This window comes from Trachurus trachurus, assembly GCF_905171665.1.
Source record: "Trachurus trachurus genome assembly, chromosome: 11".
Taxonomy (NCBI): domain Eukaryota; kingdom Metazoa; phylum Chordata; class Actinopteri; order Carangiformes; family Carangidae; genus Trachurus; species Trachurus trachurus.
Window position 1 is genome coordinate 11,165,496 of NC_139904.1, and position 17,896 is coordinate 11,183,391.

Sequence of the window (17,896 nt, forward strand, 5' to 3'; positions counted from 1 at the left end):
TCATCATGTGGTTTTTATTTTGTAATTTTATTTGTACACGTATAATTATGGGATATGAAAACATGGTGGAAATTCACAGAGGTCATGAGACAGGAGCAGCTCTGTGTGTGGGTAGGAGCAGTCTCTTCACTTTAAATAAGCCTTGTATGTCTTCTTGACCTTAGCGACTTCTCCCTCATCGGGAACCACCTCCCTGTACCAGTTGTACCAGGTGTCGCCAGAGGTTAAGGATGGGGAGGGTTTTGTGTGTCCCACTGCATCATGGGAGTTGGAATAGTCTTCTCCTGAAAAGTCCACGAATGGAGTCTGTAGGGGAAGAAAACCTGAGAGAGAATACAAGGTGTTAGTGACGCTTCACCGTGTCTGCGATCGAAACAGATTTAACTCAGATCAGTGAGGAAAGGTAGACTTTCTAAACATCTGTAACAACCATAATACTCTGACAGATGTTTTCTTAATATGTCAGAGCTGAACTTTGACCACATGTGCGTCACTACCAACATCACTGTCTTTCACATTAATACTGAATTTAAGGCCATAATCCTGCACAAAGTGACGATAGCAGTAGGTGTTGCTAATAGCTACAGGTTGTTATCTCAGAGCCTGATCCAGGTATTTCAGGTGAGGATTAACTAAAACTGAGTGCACAAAACCTGACCTAACATCAGAAATACAAAGCTGTGTGTTTGAATTGGTTTTGTAAAGCTCACTGCCAAATACTGGTCTTTTTTATTGATCAATTTAATGTAAACTTTAGTAACCCTTTTAATTTACAGACCTTTAATTACATGATAATGTCAAGAAATAGCCACGAAATAACAAGGAATTTGGTCCTAATGTCTAGAAATAACGGTCAATTTCATAGTACCGGTAATGTCAAGAAATGGATCACAAAATAACAATTAATTGCGTCACAATGTCTAGAAATAACGGTCAATTTCATAGTAATGTCGGGAAATATAGCCGAGAGATAACGATTGATTGCGTAGAAATAGCCCAGAAATAACGATTCATTTGAAGGACTCGTGGAAAAAAATTACATAACAAAGCATGCAAAATGTTCTGCCTTTATGAAAAACATGACATTACTATGAAATTGACTGTTATTTCTCGGCTAATTCTTGACATTAATACGCAATTAGCGGCCTGTAAATTAAAGGGTTACCTAAACTTTTGTTGTGGTCAGGATCCTGTAGGAATGATGACTGTTTGGTCAGACAGGTTTTGGTCTGAACCCGACTAACCTGATTCAGAGCAGGTTAGGAGTTCAGCACCAGTTACCACCGAGATCTACGTGAAAATACCCCGGTAAGCACAGATCTTGCTTCTGAGTCATAACTGTGAATTGTCAGTGTTTGAGAACTGTTTAGTTACAGAACTAGCTTTAAAAACATGACAACTGCTCTACTAGGTTCCCTTTTGTGATTCATAATCGAAGTATTCAGGGTTTTCTTTTTTCAAAAATAGAAACAGAAACATAAGTCATGGTTCAGAGGGTTCAGTGTTTTTGTTATTTACCGTGATCTCGGGCCATGTTGACGGCCTCGGTGAGCTTCTTCTGCTGTTTCATACACACACCTGGGGGACAGAACCATGGTAACATGAGCCACCTGGTAAACAGCTGGAAGATGTAGCGACTTCAATAATTGATGATTGATCGATTCGTGACTTACCGGTCCGAGTGGGATCGTGCACCAGTCCGGTGTGGGGACTGACGAACTGCTCAAGTAACTTCACATTCTGCAAGAGAAGATTATGTGTTCATTATAGACACAGAGAGAGAGCATGAAGGAACAGTTAATTACAGACAGACAGCTAATGACATTCACACTGAATGAGGCAACAGAAAGGTGACTGAGCCTTATGAAGTTATTTGCATGAGGCTGGTTGGAGCCACAGCCAATGAGCATTTGTACACAGCCTTGTCTACTTTGGGTGGGTGGTCTGTGATAGAGCTAAGCTGCTTTTTGCATTTAATCAATATATCGTCTGTCATGGTTCAGTGAGGATCCAAATAACAAATAAAAGTAGTCAACACTCACGATTACGTTTTAATTGCACACAGCAGCAGCAAAACGGACACGTTTCAGCCCTTGGCCTTCCTCAGTGAGGATCCAACCAAATATGTTTTAGGTTTTGCACACAGGTCTGTTCAGGGAGCTGGTGGGGTTGCAATAAAAACCTATCTCTGGTGCATAACCAGGGCTCCAGACAAATTTATTTTTACTAGGAGGATAATGGCCCATTGGCCCCCAACTTATTTTAGGAGCACAAGCAGAAAATGTATAGGCGCACACCATGAATCAACTTGCATTGCAAATATTCACATTTCCTTTTCATTTATAAGACTCAAACATTGGTCTGCCACCTGTAATGACAGATTCCTGATTATTTGAGTCGCCCCTGTCACATTTAATCAGTGTTAAAAAAACAAAAAAATGGCAAATTTACAGGTTGCATATGCGCAAGTAGATGAAAAATGTACTTGCACTGTCTCAAATTTGAGGGGAAAATGCCCCCATTTAGGAGCAGTCTGGAGCCCTGATGACTGAAACCTAGAATGTATTGTGTGTATATTGTGAAGTGAGACCATGAGACCAAAGACTGCAAATTAGCTGAAGCTATACGTCTTATATGCATCACATTTTCCCATTTTTTGTGGCAATGTTGTATGTATCGTCCCTGTTAAATAAACATTAAAATAAAATAAAAATAATGAGAGTGACTGAGACTATAACCCACCTGGTGGTGGACAATAATGTTGGGGTCTCGACATATCGGACAGGGGTTTCCACATATCTTGTCTCCTCTCTGCAGAAACAGAAACAAAGTTCATGTTACTTTAGATGGCACGAGATGCTTTATAACTACTGTTCATTATCTGTGATGGGTTAAAATATATATTTACAATGCAGGTCCTGCGGGTCTTCTGTGGGGGGATGCCTCCTTTGTGGTTCCTCCTGTAACCTGACCACACTGAGCTGGATCCATACTTCTCTATGTACTCTGTGTCAGGGTGGGGGGCAGGAAAGACACTGTTAAACCCTATTATATGTGCGGGCTGAAGATGATGATAATTTATTTTCCCCCCTAATGTACCTTCACTCTCCAGGTAATCCCAGGGTGCGTCCTTGTAGCGGGACAGAGCCTCTACAGCCTGAGCAGCCTCCGGATCCTCGAGTGAAGCCTCTTTGCAGAAAGAGTGGCTTGAAGGTAGAAATGGAGGAGGATATGTTCTTCCAGGTAGCCTCCGTAGGCAGGGCTGAAAGCACAACAAAAAGTCAGCATCACAACCCCCTGCTGTGGATGTGGACAACAGCCACCGCTCATGCTGAAGTGTCAGGATGCTGATGTCAAAGTTTATGTTTCTAACCTGTCAGTTTAAAAAATCACTTCCTGGTACAACACCCCTTTAATAAAGGACAAATTATCTAATGCAAAAATATCATCCCCCAAAAAATGTCAGATCTAAACATTGTCATAATTTTGGGCAAAACCCATACTTTTGCAAATGTCAATGAGATAAAGTGCCTTGGATTTGTGTTTACCTTTATTATTATTTATTCAATATGTATTTATTTTCTATATAAAACTTTGTAGATTTAATTTATAAAAAATTGATGCGTTATGAAAAAAGGAGAGTCTATGTTTGTGGGAAAAATATCACTTCCTGGTACATATTGTTGTCACTAAATAATCTGTAAACATCACCCCAAATGCCTGACAACAAACAGTCTTCAACAAAATTTGCACAAGCTTGACCAACAAACACACACACGTTTTCAAACATAAACTGATAATTTGCAAACCATGACACCGTCCTCTACCTAGGTTAACACCATAGACACCAACACATCTTCCAGCGTGCTCTCTATCTCCAGTATTACAAAAAAAAACACCTTCGTGGGAACCAAATACACAATAAATCCCGCTTGATAAGTCGTTTTGTACAATTAAATGCAATACCTGATAGTGTCGTAACGGATGAAGTAAAGGTGATAAACTGCACAACGTCTTCGCGATGTGTCTGATGGAGGCAGCCATGTTTACTTCTTCTTTCTTCTTCTACTCCTCATACGCGTACTAATCAGCGCACTACCGCCCTCACAGGCCACCGTTCTTCTGACACAGCCTGGGGTTGTATGTGAAAGGTGAAAGATCAAGCAACGCTGTAGCCAAATAATATTTCATATCGAAATTGAATCATTGAAAAATAACAAATAACCCATATCATGCATAAAACCATATTGTGTCGTGCTATTTTAATCAGAGGGGCATTCATAACTGTTGAGCTGCAGCTCTCTCTCTGAGTGGCTCATGTGACCAGATGGCCGTAACTGACAAATCAGACGCCATTTTGAAGAAATATTAATGATCTAATTTATTGGTCAAAGGTTTCCTGTAACCCAGGTTTCTCTTCAAAATACGTTGTTGTTCTTTGGTATCTTTCAAAAAATGTCGAAACATGGCGATTTAAGGGCGAATATAGGTAGAAATTCAAAATAATAGTTTCAGAAATGTGACATGCGCCATTATGTCCTTGTACGTGCATTGAAGGTCGCTTATTCGCCATTTTGTTTCCCCGTAAACGGCGAAAAACGTAGCCAGTGACGTAAAAAACGTCACGCAGTATAAATACTGAAGTCCCTCCCTTCGAGCTCATTCCTGGATTTGGTCAGAGGTAAGTGAAGTCAGAAAGACAGCGAGCGTTATTTCAGCCGTTTTTATATGGAATTCCTTCTAAATGTATTCAGAAAACCAACAGAGGACATAGACTGAAGACGGACGCTTAACAGTCGAAGTTATAATGTTGTTTTTGTGTGTTTTGCAGGTATGAAATCGCTTTGCCGAAGACTGAACCGTCGAGGACTTTGAACAACTCTACTCAAAATCATATTTTTTTCTTCAAGTAATGGACATTTGATTTCTATTTTTGCCTCCAGTTTGTTTGTTCCTGAAGGAAAGGCTATAGCTTTTTAGCTACCACAGCCCCACCCATAAGAAGCCTCTTTCAGTTGATATTAAAACCATGAAGGTTGCCGACATAAACTTTATGAAATAAGAGATATAAGTGCATGAAAGGCACACAATAATATAACCCGAGACGCTGAGGATCTATAGTATCAATAGTAAGTTGATTTTGAAGTTGAATTGAATCGAAATTCATCAAATGAAAATAGTCGTAGTAGATACAAAAAAATAGGGCTAGCTAGCGGTAGCTGGCTTAGCAGGCACCGCGAGTTAGCTTGAAGCAATTTGAAAATAGACAAGTGATAGTATGAGCTCACACAGGAAAGTGGACGGAGGCACAATGCTCCGTTTCTTTGTGTGTGAGACGGGATGGACGAATTGTATAAATGATAATAATAAAAAAAAACTAAATATAGCCAGTAAATTCGCAAAAGATAATAATAACCATAAGCAATCTATTCATAAAGATTGCCGTGGGCATAGGTAGATCAGATCATGAAATCGGACTTTTTGCCTGTTTGCCAGATCCTGTTTTGTTGTTGTAGGGGCTGCTCCACGGAACAAACACCCCACCGCAATCTACACATAAAGATTGCATTAGTTTGATGGTGATGATGAGAAGGAGGATTGATTGTGGACATAACTTTATGAAGCACTGTGTGTGGTGTTGATAATGTTGATAATTATAGCCCGCACCAACCCATGTTAACTTAAAAACTCGGCAATCTGTGGATAAAGATTGCAGGATCATGACGATGACTCAAAGTGAAGCGAAGTATCAGTCGGGATTGTGACAAATATGGTGGTGGTTTGGACTTTAGTTGTTGTCGTTTTGCCTTTTCTTTTTTCCTTCCGTCCTCGGGACAGCTCCAAGTGTGTTTTTTTCCTCCTCGAAGCAACATTTGGGACTTGTTTTGTTTCGTTTTTGGTATTTTTTTATTTTATTTTTTTGTTACTTCTCAAAAGAAAAAAAAACGTAAATTTATGCAGAATAAGTACAGACTGGTGTCGATCGCGTTTTGTCTGTCTGACTTGACTGACTTGCCGTAGGCTCCGATAGTTATCCATCCAGCGCTGGTCGTCTGATGTTTTTCCCCCATCTTTTGCTCTGAGAGCCATTGTTGTTCGTGTGTAGCGAGAGAGAGAGAGAAGAGTTTGTGCTTCCTTTTTTTTTTTTTTTTGTGCAGCCGCCGCCGTCGTCGAAGTGGTTAATAGAGGGAGGAGGGATCTGTTTAGCAGTCGGCCTCCTCCTCCTCTTCCATCGCCCTCCCCTCCCCTCTCGCTCCCTCCCTCCTCCCCCTTTTGTCGGGCAGCTTTAGCCGCAGGAGCAGCGAGGGCCTAGTGTACTCAGCTCAGCTATGACAGATGTCAGGTTAAGCGCCAGCCTTTTATAGGGCCGCCTGATCTGCTCTTATATAAGCGTGGGCGTATTTTTTCTTTTTTTAATAGGCTGCACTGTTATTTGTCTCTTTTTGATGTAAATACCTTGGTGCCGTTTATTTGTAGTCGGGTCCATTGTTGCGCAACGCGTTATCACAATAAGAAGAGAGCAACGTTAGGCCTACTTACTTTTTTTTTTTTTGGTAGGAGGCTTGGTCATTGAGTAGTCAGGTTGTTGTTTTTTATTTTATTTTTGTCATGATCTACTACTACCAGTGATACGTAATAATAACACCACACTGTGACTGTGCACAAATAATCTTCTTCCCCCCCCCTTCTCCTCACTGAACCAGGAACCAGGGCATGTTTTATTTATTTAATACTGATTTTCTTTTTTGTGTATATGTGTAACAACTGTGACATTTGCAGGAGTTGTGTTATTTGCAGTGTTGTGGAGGTCTGAGACTCTATATAAAACTTCTACTACAACAGTTATGCGGGTAAGACTTAACTGATTCCTCACATCATGACTTTTCCGGTGGATTGATTTCCACCAGCATTGAACGACTCTTGTACATGAATTGGTAAATTGGCACAGAAGCTGTTTCATTATAAAGCTCATGAACAAGGATAAAAGAGTGCATGCTTTATATGGTTAAACCAAACAGTTATACAATTAATCAATACCCTTTTGTCATCTCTATTTAAAACAACAGTAAAGTAATACTAAAGACCCTCATTAAGGCCAGATGACCTTCTGTTAAATAGATATTTGGGCTTTGAATTTACACCCTAGTGATTTATTAACAGTCAGATCAATGTGTTATATTTTTCAGGCCAATATTATGTCATGTTGCACTAACAATTGTTCCTAATTAGTGTGATTTCTGTGTTGTGTAACCACACACAGTCAGTCAGTAGTGCCAGTGTGTAAACATGAACGAGCCTGTAGGGGGCAGCACGTGTCCTGGCTTTTACCCTGTGGCTGCCACAGCTGACAGTGATGTCATAAACACCACTGTGACCCAATGCAGAGATAGATACCTTCAGTCTGATCATCACATGTACAGGACACAGATAGTATATATTTTTTAACAAACTTAATTTTAAAGGTTTTCAAGCATTTCATACTTCATACAGTAACCAATCATGTTTTGATTTATACTTTGAGTTTGTACCATCCATACTTTCACCATGTACCATGTTAATGATAAGAGATCTTTAGAGGTTATTGAGTTTTTGTTTTGTTTTTTAATCCCTTGTTTGAGTGAATATGAATGACAGTGATAGAAGTGTGCTATCATAATGTTGATTAGTAATAATCATTAATTAGAAAAGAAGTAACATGCTGAAGAAATTCTCTCTTTTGCTGTGAAACACCCTTTGACCTTTGACCTTGTTTCAGATTTGCTACATAGATATAAAAACAAGTTAATACATAATGACTGTAAACAGTAACACACAGTTAAAGAGAGTTTTTCCATTCTCCCTTCTCTTCTGTGATTAGGGAATTAACAAAATAAAGTTAAGAGATTTGGTAAATAAAACAAGTGACCTTATAGTGAATGTATTAACATTTTGTTGTTTTGTCAGTTTCATAAATATGCAAATTTTTGTTTTGTTTGTTTACATTTACTGCTTCCTCCTTGATCATAGCCTGGAACAAACAGCGCTGCCTCACTCACACACTCACACTCACACACAAAAAAAATGAACATACTATCAGTCTACATGTCCTGTCGTGAGATGAGACAGTCTAGCACTGATGACTAAACTGCACTGTCCCTCCCTCCCTCCCTCGTCCCAGTTGCACCGGTTTCTAGTTGCCCCCATTAAAACAATCCACAAACATCTGAGCTATGAGGCAGCACTGAAGCCACCGTGGCTGTTCGACCGCCCCAGCAACAGGCCGCCGCCGCCGGGACAAAGCCGCTCGCTCGCTGCCTGTGGGTGAAGGAAGTTCAGTTCAGTCTAGATAGATGTTTGTCCCTCTTGGCTTAGTATCAAAAAATAGCGTCCTGGGTTGTGGGTCAGCGCGGTTTCCTGCTGCAGCATCCGTCTGCTGGTAGGATGATGTTGTTGTGCAGCTCGGTGGGTCTGGTGAGACCTTGTTGGCCTTCTCTGGTGTTGATGTGTGTCGGGTTTTGGTGGATGTTTTCACAGTGAGATCTGGATGTTGAGTTGTTGGCCTCTTTTTGTTGCACTTTTAAGATTTTGTTGTTGCTGTTGTGAGTTTGATATGAAGCAACTGTTGAACCCCGAGGGGATTTTTATCGGTTTGAGTCTGGACCGTGGAGCTCCCTTTTTTTTTCCTCTGTCTGGCAAAAAGGCAAAAAGTCCTCAACAACAAAAAGCCCTTTGATTTATATTTGATCATGAAAAGAAAGAAAGAAAAGTTTTATCTGTAACATGCCAGGACATCTCATACACTTGTCTCCTGTTTGCCTTGTGTGTATTAATGTTTTTTCTTTAAATGTATTGTGTGTTTTCAGATGATGGCAGGCGGGCCGGTGGACCCCAGGGAGATACTGAAGGGTGTGGAGGCTCTGCTGGGGAAGGATGGAGAGCTGCGCAGCCTGGAGGGAGTCCCAAAAGTGTTTAGGTGAGGAACTGAACTGAGATGAACTATTGAACTCAACCACCCCACTCATGACTTGTACATTACATGATATCTTAATAACCTCTGCTCTTTTTTTCTTTTCTTTTTCTTCAATGCAGCCTTATGAAAGCTTCTACCAAGATGGTCAGCAGGTGTATGTACCTGAACATCCTGCTGCAGACGAAATCCCATGACGTTCTTAACCGGTGAGTTCCTCCTCAACTTTGTATATTGATAGTTTGCAGGTGGTCCTTAGCAATATGAACACAGATTAAAGTACAAACACATTTAGAAGAACTTAGAAAACATCTGTGCTGCTGATATTTCAGGTGATATATTGCTGCTTTGTTCATAACTAAAAAAAAAAAATACATGGAACGATTAAATGCCAAAAAAAAGTCCATACAAGTTTTAGTCCACAGTTTCACCTGTTGTTTTTTTGTTGTTAAAGTTAATTCAAAGAAAATGATACTAAAGACATTTCTAGTGTTTTGCATTGTGTCTTTAAAACATATAAATATATAAATTAAGGTCAGCTTTAATTGAACTGAACTATAATCAGTTGTTTTCTTACCTTCCACTCTGTTAAAGACGTATCAGCATGTTGTACTGTGCTGCTGCTGAAACTGTTTAGTAAATGTGAATTGATCCATGAAGCCCAGAAACTAATTAATAAGTAGTAGGTGATATTAAGTTCATGTGAACAGAGAAAAAGAAACAGAAAGAGAAAAACACCACAGCAGCTGCTCAGTTCTGATCATCTGAGTTCACATTACCAGGTTTTCATGTCTCTGTTGCTCCGTTGGTGTCGTCATTGAGCTTCATTAAAAATCCATTGTTCCTTCCTCTCATTAGGTTCATCAGAGTCGGCGGCTACAGGCTGCTCAACTCGTGGCTCACGTACTCCAAGACCACCAACAACTCCCCTCTGCTGCAGCTCATCCTGCTCACGCTGCAGAAGCTGCCTCTCAAAGTGGACCACCTCAAACAGGTACCGGCTGTTTAACCGACTCAAATCACCTCTGGGATGTTAAAACCCGGGGAAACTATTGCAATTAAACCTGCTTTTTTTTCTTCCCCAGAACAATACAGCCAAGCTGGTGAAGCAGCTGAGCAAGACCGCCGATACTGAAGGTCAGTTCACTTTTACAGAAACAAAACTACTTTGACTCAGTCTTGTTTGTGTGTGTGTGTGTGTGTGTGTGTATGACGCTGACCTGTTCTGTGTTTTCAGAGCTGAGGAAGTTGGCCTCTGTGCTCGTGGAAGGCTGGATGGCCACCATCCGCTCCCAGAGTGTTTCGGCCAGCAACAACTCTCCTGCTGGTAAGGACACCTCATTTTGTTTTGTTTTTTTAATTGATTTTTGCAGTGAAAAACAAAACACAAACATATAATAAATATTTGCATAGAACAGGTACAACACAATGGCAGGCTTTGTTCAAAACAAAGGGGCTGGCAGAAATCAGGCTGACGAATCGGGTCTAGGGGCTTTTATGCACCAAAAGTTCTCCATTAAAGTTGACACAAAATACCTCAGTGAAGTCCACAAGGTCACCGGCCAAAAAAGAAAATGACCCAGAGCAACATTTTTCAGTATTGTATCTCAGGGAGAATGTTAACCTTTCCATGTTGTAAATTTCTTCAACTGTTCCTATCCAGTCTGAAATTGTCGGACACTCCTTGCTCAGCCATTTCCTGGTTATTGCCTCATCGTTTTACTTTTTAAATGTGTCTTTCTGTTTCTGGCAACTAGTTTGTAACACACTCTGTACTGTTTCTCTCTTCCAGATAAGAAAAAGAAGAAGGAGGAGACCAAGGTGCCGATTCGGGAAGTGAAGGAGAAGATTGTAGAGGAGGAGAAGAAGAAGGAGAAGCCCAAAGCTCACGCACCAAGCCACGCTAAGATTCGTTCCATAGGTAAAAAAAAAAAAAAACAGAAACGTGTTTGGCTCTGAAATGTTAAATGAAAACGTCGTCTGTCACAAAAGACCTGTGTGAAATAATAACCGACATGCTTTGGTGTTTTTGTAGGACTGGAGATGGATACCCCCAACCCGGCTCCACCCAAGAAGCCCCCCGTCGCCCCCCAGCTGGGCGACAAGTACAACATCAAGCCCCCGGTCCTCAAGAGACTCAGGTACTGAAACAGCACCGTCTTGTGGTGTATTGTTGCACTTCACTCGCTGCTGCCCTCCAGTGGCCGATGGTAGTAACAACATGTTTTCTTTTCTTTTCTTTTCTTTTCTTCTCAACAGTTTGGGACCATTAGAAGCTCCACCTCTGGAGAAAAAATACAAACCCCTGAACACCCCCTCCAACTCTGCCAAAGAGATCAAAGTCAAGATCATTCCAGCCCAACGTGAGTCCAGTCGCATCTCGTGTTGTTTTCCGTTTTTTTTTTTTTGAGTGATTTAAGTTAAAGTTAAAGTTAAAGAATGCTGCAGTTTATTTAGTGATTTAGCAGCCTCAGTGTTGACATTTGTCTCTCTTCCTCCCCCTCGCAGCCATGGAGTGCACCGGGTTCCTAGACGCCCTGAACTCCGCTCCGGTCCCCGGGATCAAGATCAAAAAGAAGAAGTCCGGTCCTAACGCTCCAACAAGTGCCAAGGCTGTGTCCCCCACGTCCAACAAGGTACCGACCGATCTCATTCATTCATTCCCAGCAGTTTGTAAACATATGTATTTATTATTTAAAATGTTTTCACCAACTCCTCAATATAGATTGTTAAGATACTTTATTAATCCATAAAGGAAATTGTAGTGTCACAGCAGCAGCATCTCTAACAGACATACACAAAAGAAAACAACAACCATTAAATAAAACAGATTTAAATAATTAAAAACTCTAATTAGGATACAAACATATTATTGCACACTACTGATCATTAAAAAGTCTTACAAAAAGTGTCTGTCTTGCATTTTAAATCTGTTAAATTTGCCCCAAGCATCGTGTTCTGCTCCAGCTGTGACATAATATCCTGTCGGCTTGATAACATCTTTGCCTTCTGCTCATCAAATAAACTTTAAATGTTGTCGAACCAGTCGTCTCACTCTGTTGTTTTCTCTTCTTCCGTTCACAGCCGAGTCCGTTCGACGGCAAACCCTCCGTGTATTTGTCGTCTTCGGCCAAACCGTCGTCTCCAGAAAGCGCTGCGTCCGCCACTCCGGCCGATGAGAACCAGGAGCCGGAGCAGCCCGGCACCCCGGTTCCCTCTGAGGATCCTGAGGCCGCCGACAACGGTGAGCTCTAGAGTTCAAAGAGCTTCTTAAACTAAACACCACACCGCCTCCTGTCCACACGGGTTTTAACGTTTGTCTTTTCATGGTCCGCAGGCGAGAAGCCGAACGCTCTGGCAGAACCACGAGGAGACGAAGAAACCCTGACGAAGAAGGGCAAGAAGAAGAAGACGGTCCACTGGGCCGAGGAGGAGCAGCTCAAACACTACTTCTACTTTGACCTGGACGAGACGGAGCGAGGTAAGACTCATGTTCTGAATAAACCGGCTGTAAATCGTATGAAGACGTTTGAATTACGGCACTAAAAGTTTTTTTTTTATCGCCCTCAATTCACAGTCAACGTCAACAAGATCAAGGACTTTGGCGAGGCAGCTAAACGAGAACTGATGATGGACAGGCAGACGTTCGAGATGGCCCGGCGGCTTTCCCACGACACCATGGAGGAGAGGGTTCCCTTTACGCCGCCGAGGCCTCTGACGCTGGCCGGCAGCCTGGTGATCCCCGGAGCCAACAGCACGGAGAAACTCACCCAGAGGGATCGTGAGATGGGAATCCTGCAGGAGATCTTCCTCAGCAAAGAGAGGTACGGTGTCGAAACTGTGATGTTTGTCGGATAATCTGATGTGACGTTGTCCCGCGATGTGTGTTTAACATCTCGTGTCTTTTTCCCATCACCAGTGTTCCTGACAGTCCGCATGAACCAGACCCAGAGCCTTACGAACCCATGCCTCCTCGTCTCATCCCCCTCGATGAGGTTAGTACAGACACACAAACTCTAACACATGTTCTCAGTGCCCTTCCTCTTATTAAAGGGTGGTCAAATGCACCTATCGCCACAATCCCTATAGTCATAGCAGTAGGTTCATTACCTTTAATTATCGGTGCATGTTGTTTTGAGATCAGCGGGGCAGAGACGTGAGCTGCTCAGCGAACACAATGGAGGTGAACGGTACAGGTCTCCTGCCCCTCATCAAACTCATCAAATACACAATCCAACAACTCCAAAACGCTCTGGTGGACAAGTTGTGACCTGCACGTTCACCACGCTATGAAATAATCATGTAACATTACAAGACAGAGTTGTTTTTGAGGCAAATGCAGCCAGAACAACATTACAGATTTGGAGTGATTTCAAAAGTGCAAGTAGTTCCGAGTATTTACTTAATGTGTTGTAATGTTACATAATTAAACATGATTATTTCATAGCGTGGTGAATGTTCAGGTCACAACTTGTCCACAAGAGCGTTTTGGAGTTGTTGGATTGTGTATTTGATGAGTTTGATGAGGGACAGGGGACCTGTACCGTTCACCTCCATTGTGTTTGCTGAGCAGCTCACGTCTCTGCCCCGCTGATCTCAAAACAACATGCACCGATAATTAAAGGTAATGAACCTACTGCTATGACTATAGGTAGACTATATTATGGTGATAGGAGAATTTGACCAAAATGTTGAACTACCCCTTTAAACACTGTGTATGCCCGTGTGTACCGGCCCGCCTGCTAACTGTCACTCCCTCTTCCCGCCGCAGGACTCCTCCATGACGGACGAAAGCTACGCGGAGCCCATGGACACCAGCGCTGCGCCGGGCTTGGCCCTGGCGGCGAACGAGTCCTCCAAACTGCCGCCGGTCCTCGCCAACCTCATGGGCAACCTGAGCACCAGCAACCTGAGCACCAGCTCCCGCAGCCCGCAAGCCACCAACACGGTCACCAACCCCGTGGCTCCTTCCGTCAACGTGCAGGAGCTGCTCTCATCCATCATGGTAAATATTCAGCTGAATGTTTTCTGTCTTTGGTTTCAGTCGTTCAGTAGTTGTGATGTGTAGCTGACAACGTCTGTCCGTCCTCAGGGCGCTTCTGGGAACCAGTCGACCGAGGACTTGATCAAGCAGCCGGACTTCTCCGACAAGATCAAGCAGCTGCTGGGCTCGCTGCAGCAGACCCAGAACCAGAACCAGGGTGGACCTCCACCAGGTAAGCTGATGAGGTCAACGACATCCACCTGGCCTTGTCCCTGTGGTCCACTTTGTTTAGATATTTTCAAGAGCAAAGTTATAGTTACCAACTGATAAGACAAAATCAAATCAAGAAAAAAGACAAAATCCAGAAGGTGGCAAAGAAAAAACTAAATGAACCCTTTATACAATAACAGGACAATAGAAAGTGGAAACATAAATAAAAATAAATTAATAAATAAAATACATTATGCAATCATTGGAGATACAGAGAGAGACAAAGGGCATCACTGCTCATAGGTTAAGCTCCAATACAGAGAATTTAGTCAATCTGTAGTTCTGGGAGATTTTCCATATAAATAAAAAAATGATTGCCGTATTATGTAAAAAGTTTTACTTCTCTTCTGAATCCAATAAGTTGTTTTCTCTGGGGGCACACAGCTATTGATTTCACCAAGCCACAATTCTAATTAATACTGATTTCCACTTTATCGCGATACATTTCTTAGCAATTGTCAAAGCGATTTCTGTAAGTTTCTTTGCATAGATAGATATCTGTCTTTCTTTGCATAATTTGTGTCCACGTTGTTTTAAACGTCTTCCTCTCTCTCTCTCCAGTCAACCAGGGTCTACTGGGCCACGGACCAGGCATGAACAACATGAACAACATGAACAACATGAACATGCACATGCAGATGCCCATGAACGGCGGCTACCCGCCCAACAACCCGCCCGGCGGCCCCCGCTTCAACCACCCCCCGCCCCCGCACAACCACGGACCGCCCTTCAACGGCGGCGGAGGCCCGCGCATGATGGGGCCGCCGCCGGGCCAGGGCCGAGGGGACGGCAACTACTGGGGAGACGACTCCATGAGAGGAGGCCCCCACCGAGGGGGACACTTCCACAGAGGAGGCCGGGGCCGAGGAGGGGGAGACGGGCCGGGCTTCAGGGGCCGAGGACGAGGAGGACCCAGAGGAGGACACAACAACATGAACGGTACGAGGCACTCGCCGTGTAGTCTGCAGTTTACTGTGTGTATTTATACAACAACTTTTCATAATAAGTAACACACGTGACAGTTTTAAGTAACAACAGGAGACAGGATGGAGAGGATGGAGTATAACAAGGACTTATATTGCACATTGAGAGTTAGGAAAACAATTGACAAGTGCATAGAAAAAGAGTAAAAGACTATAACCAGCGACTGTGTAAAAGTAACATATCATTAAAACAAGTGTTGGGAATAGAAATAAGATTAAAGGGATCGTTCAACATTTTGGCAAATTGGCCCATTACCATAATCTCTATAGTTTAAGCAGTAGGTTCGTTACTTCGTTTATTTGTCGGTGCAAGCTATTTTTATAACGAGCCTCCGTAGTGTAGCTCTTAGCAGCTCTCGGTTCTGCTCCGCCGTTCTAAAAATAGCTTGCACCGACAATTAAAGGTAACAAACCTACTGCTTAAACTATAGAGATTATGGTAATGGGCCAATTTGCCAAAATATTGAACTATCCCTTTAAAATACAATAAAATGCACATTAGAACTTAAAATTTAAGATTTCACATTTGAGCATGTCGTTTGTTCAGAAGGGCGATTGATACGGGGAGGTTTGTGTGTGCGGTGATTGTGACCCTGTTGTGTTTTTCCTCCTGTCAGACATGTCCAAGAGGCCTGTGTGTCGACACTTCATGATGAAGGGAAGCTGCAGGTACGAGAGCAACTGTGCTTTCTATCACCCCGGTGTAAACGGACCACCACTGCCCCCCAACCACCCCGCCAACAACCAGCACAACCAGCACCCACAGCACGGACACTAGACGACTTTCGGACCCCCCCCCCCCAACTGTGTTGAACTACTGACCTCTGAACGAGCCGTTCTCCGATCAAACCCCCCGCAGCGGGGTGTCGTCAAAAGATCAGGACATTGTGACCGACAGACTGTATAGAGTCGTTCTGCAGGCGACGGCCTCACCGAGAGAGAACACAGAGGAGAAGTGACCTGACGGGATCACTGAGGGGACTGTGTTTTTTTTGTTTTTTTTTTATTATTGTGATCATTTTAAATTGTGAGACTGAAACAAGCCACCGGCTCCTGACCACTATGTATCTGCTCTGTCACTCTCCAAACCACCCACACACACACACGTGATTGGTCGACCAAGTGGAGGTCTCCTCCCCGTCCTCCTCCTCCTCCTTCCACCAGACTGACTTTTCCTTCTTACTGTGGCTGACGTACTGTGTTCCTACATGTGGTGTTGCTTTTGTATTCCCTTAAGTTCAATTACCTCATCGGTCAGTTTGCCCAGAAGAGTTTTCTGTTTTTACATGAATCTTAAATGTGTGTGGGGGGAAGAAAAAAAAATGTAGGAAGCACTTTATGAAGATAAATTTAGCCACAGCTATTATTTAGGAGGCGTGGGACGAAGAGAAGAAGAACTGCGTGGTATTAAAATTTCTAAAACTTTATTTCACCCAGGCCTGAGAAACATTTAGAAACTGACTCGGAGCCGAGCTGACGAGGAAAGCTGTTGCTTGTTTTCTTCTCTTGCAGCAGCGGTTGGTATTGAATGTGAAGAGACTGTACGTCGTCGTGTGTCGGCTTCACGCCCTGTGCGGCACAACAATCATGAGCATCGAACGTGTGCCATGGTGGTGCTGTGAGAAGAGCAGCGTCTCCCTGAGCCCCGAGCCGCTGCCCGCCTCTGTACCTCCACCCCAACCTACTGTCAGAGTCAGAGGAAAGATAATGAACTGTTCTGTGGTCAGTTATACTGAACGTTTTCTGTGAAAACGATGACCCTCGTGTCTCTTGTGGGACTGTAAGAATGTCATGTTTTTTTTTGTTGCTCTCCACCCTTTGTGTATTTTTTTTTTTTTTTTTTTTTGGATCGTATTTTCAGTTGAAATCTTTTGTACACAGTGTATTAAATAAATGCTCAAATATAAATGTTGCTGTGTGTGTGTGCGTGTGTTGAAGCTGGACAGCTGACAACAAGCAGTGTGGATTAAGTCAAAACGTCTTCAAAGAATAATTACAGAGGATTTGACACAACAAACGCAAACAACTATATATAAAAAAAAAAATCACTAAAATCCATGCTTTCCTTTAAGTATTCACATATATAACCCCAATGTAAGTAAGAGCTGAGAGGTGCAAGTAACTTAGCTTGAGTTTGTTTGAGAGAACTCCCAAGTTCAAAAACTTACTAAAACCAAAAAAATATATAGAAAATTAGATGTGAAAAATGTTTTCATTATCTAAAATGAGAATTATATAAACAGAAACCAACTGTAACTGTGTTGTGTGATTATCAAACTAAAATAAACCAAAGTTTAAGAACAAAAATGAATGGGTTTGATCTCTGTCTATTTATTTCATATGGATGTCTGATATTTTGGCTGCTATTCAGATGGAGAAGTATCTCACAGCTGAATGGCTCTCAGTGTACAATCATGTGTACGTATAATATATACGTATATGTATATGTGTTATGTTTAAGGTTGAATATATTTGTTTTGTCTATTTTGTTTGTTTAGGTGCATTTTCATGTTTGTCATCCTACCTTACTCCAGCTGAGCTATACTTCGGTATGAAAGATAAATACGGAGGCTTGAAGTGCCATACATTGGAAACCTTTTGGTAAAATGCTCAGTGACCACATTAATCAGAAGAGTGCCTCTGGCTGGCTGCCTGGGATTTAGAGGAAACACTTCATGCTTCCCTTTGTTGTATCCACATCACAGGGAGTTC

General features: G+C 42.4%; 2 protein-coding genes across 3 annotated transcripts; one reads left to right on the forward strand and one right to left on the reverse strand.

Annotated features, from left to right (window-relative positions):
• Window positions 1–2: 2 nt before the first annotated feature.
• On the reverse strand, window positions 3–7,843 carry mrps18b (mitochondrial ribosomal protein S18B). Of its 2 annotated transcripts, XM_083982721.1 has the most exons (8): window positions 6,013–6,065; window positions 3,967–4,132; window positions 3,100–3,262; window positions 2,909–3,006; window positions 2,743–2,811; window positions 1,674–1,740; window positions 1,519–1,578; window positions 3–323 (listed from the first exon to the last, which is right to left on the reverse strand). In XM_083982721.1, the coding sequence occupies exons 2-8, from the start codon at window positions 4,042–4,044 to the stop codon at window positions 127–129; spliced, it is 732 nt and encodes a 243-aa protein (XP_083838847.1). In that variant the 5' UTR covers window positions 4,045–4,132; window positions 6,013–6,065; the 3' UTR covers window positions 3–126. The 2 variants fall into 2 exon arrangements, with proteins under 2 accessions (XP_083838847.1, XP_083838848.1); XM_083982722.1 differs by lacking the exon at window positions 3,967–4,132 and having other exon boundaries at window positions 6,013–7,843.
• ppp1r10 (protein phosphatase 1, regulatory subunit 10) lies at window positions 4,212–17,168 on the forward strand. Its single transcript, XM_083982720.1, has 18 exons — window positions 4,212–5,129; window positions 8,844–8,953; window positions 9,070–9,156; window positions 9,806–9,941; window positions 10,033–10,084; window positions 10,185–10,274; window positions 10,740–10,868; window positions 10,983–11,088; window positions 11,207–11,310; window positions 11,456–11,583; window positions 12,032–12,191; window positions 12,285–12,428; window positions 12,525–12,771; window positions 12,867–12,942; window positions 13,719–13,952; window positions 14,040–14,163; window positions 14,763–15,140; window positions 15,802–17,168. The coding sequence occupies exons 2-18, from the start codon at window positions 8,844–8,846 to the stop codon at window positions 15,960–15,962; spliced, it is 2,466 nt and encodes an 821-aa protein (XP_083838846.1). The 5' UTR covers window positions 4,212–5,129; the 3' UTR covers window positions 15,963–17,168.
• Window positions 17,169–17,896: the final 728 nt, after the last annotated feature.

Coding starts and splice junctions, on each gene's coding strand:
- mrps18b (XM_083982722.1), bottom strand. CDS start 6,090: ATGGCTCTCAGAGCAAAAGATGGGGGAAAAACATCAGACGACCAGCGC. Junction 3,007..3,099: donor GGATTACCTGGAGAGTGAAG/GTACATTAGGGG, acceptor ACCCTGACACAG/AGTACATAGAGAAGTATGGA. Junction 1,741..2,742: donor ACATTATTGTCCACCACCAG/GTGGGTTATAGT, acceptor CTTCTCTTGCAG/AATGTGAAGTTACTTGAGCA.
- ppp1r10 (XM_083982720.1), top strand. CDS start 8,844: ATGATGGCAGGCGGGCCGGTGGACCCCAGGGAGATACTGAAGGGTGTG. Junction 11,584..12,031: donor TGTCCCCCACGTCCAACAAG/GTACCGACCGAT, acceptor TTCCGTTCACAG/CCGAGTCCGTTCGACGGCAA. Junction 15,141..15,801: donor AGGACACAACAACATGAACG/GTACGAGGCACT, acceptor TCCTCCTGTCAG/ACATGTCCAAGAGGCCTGTG.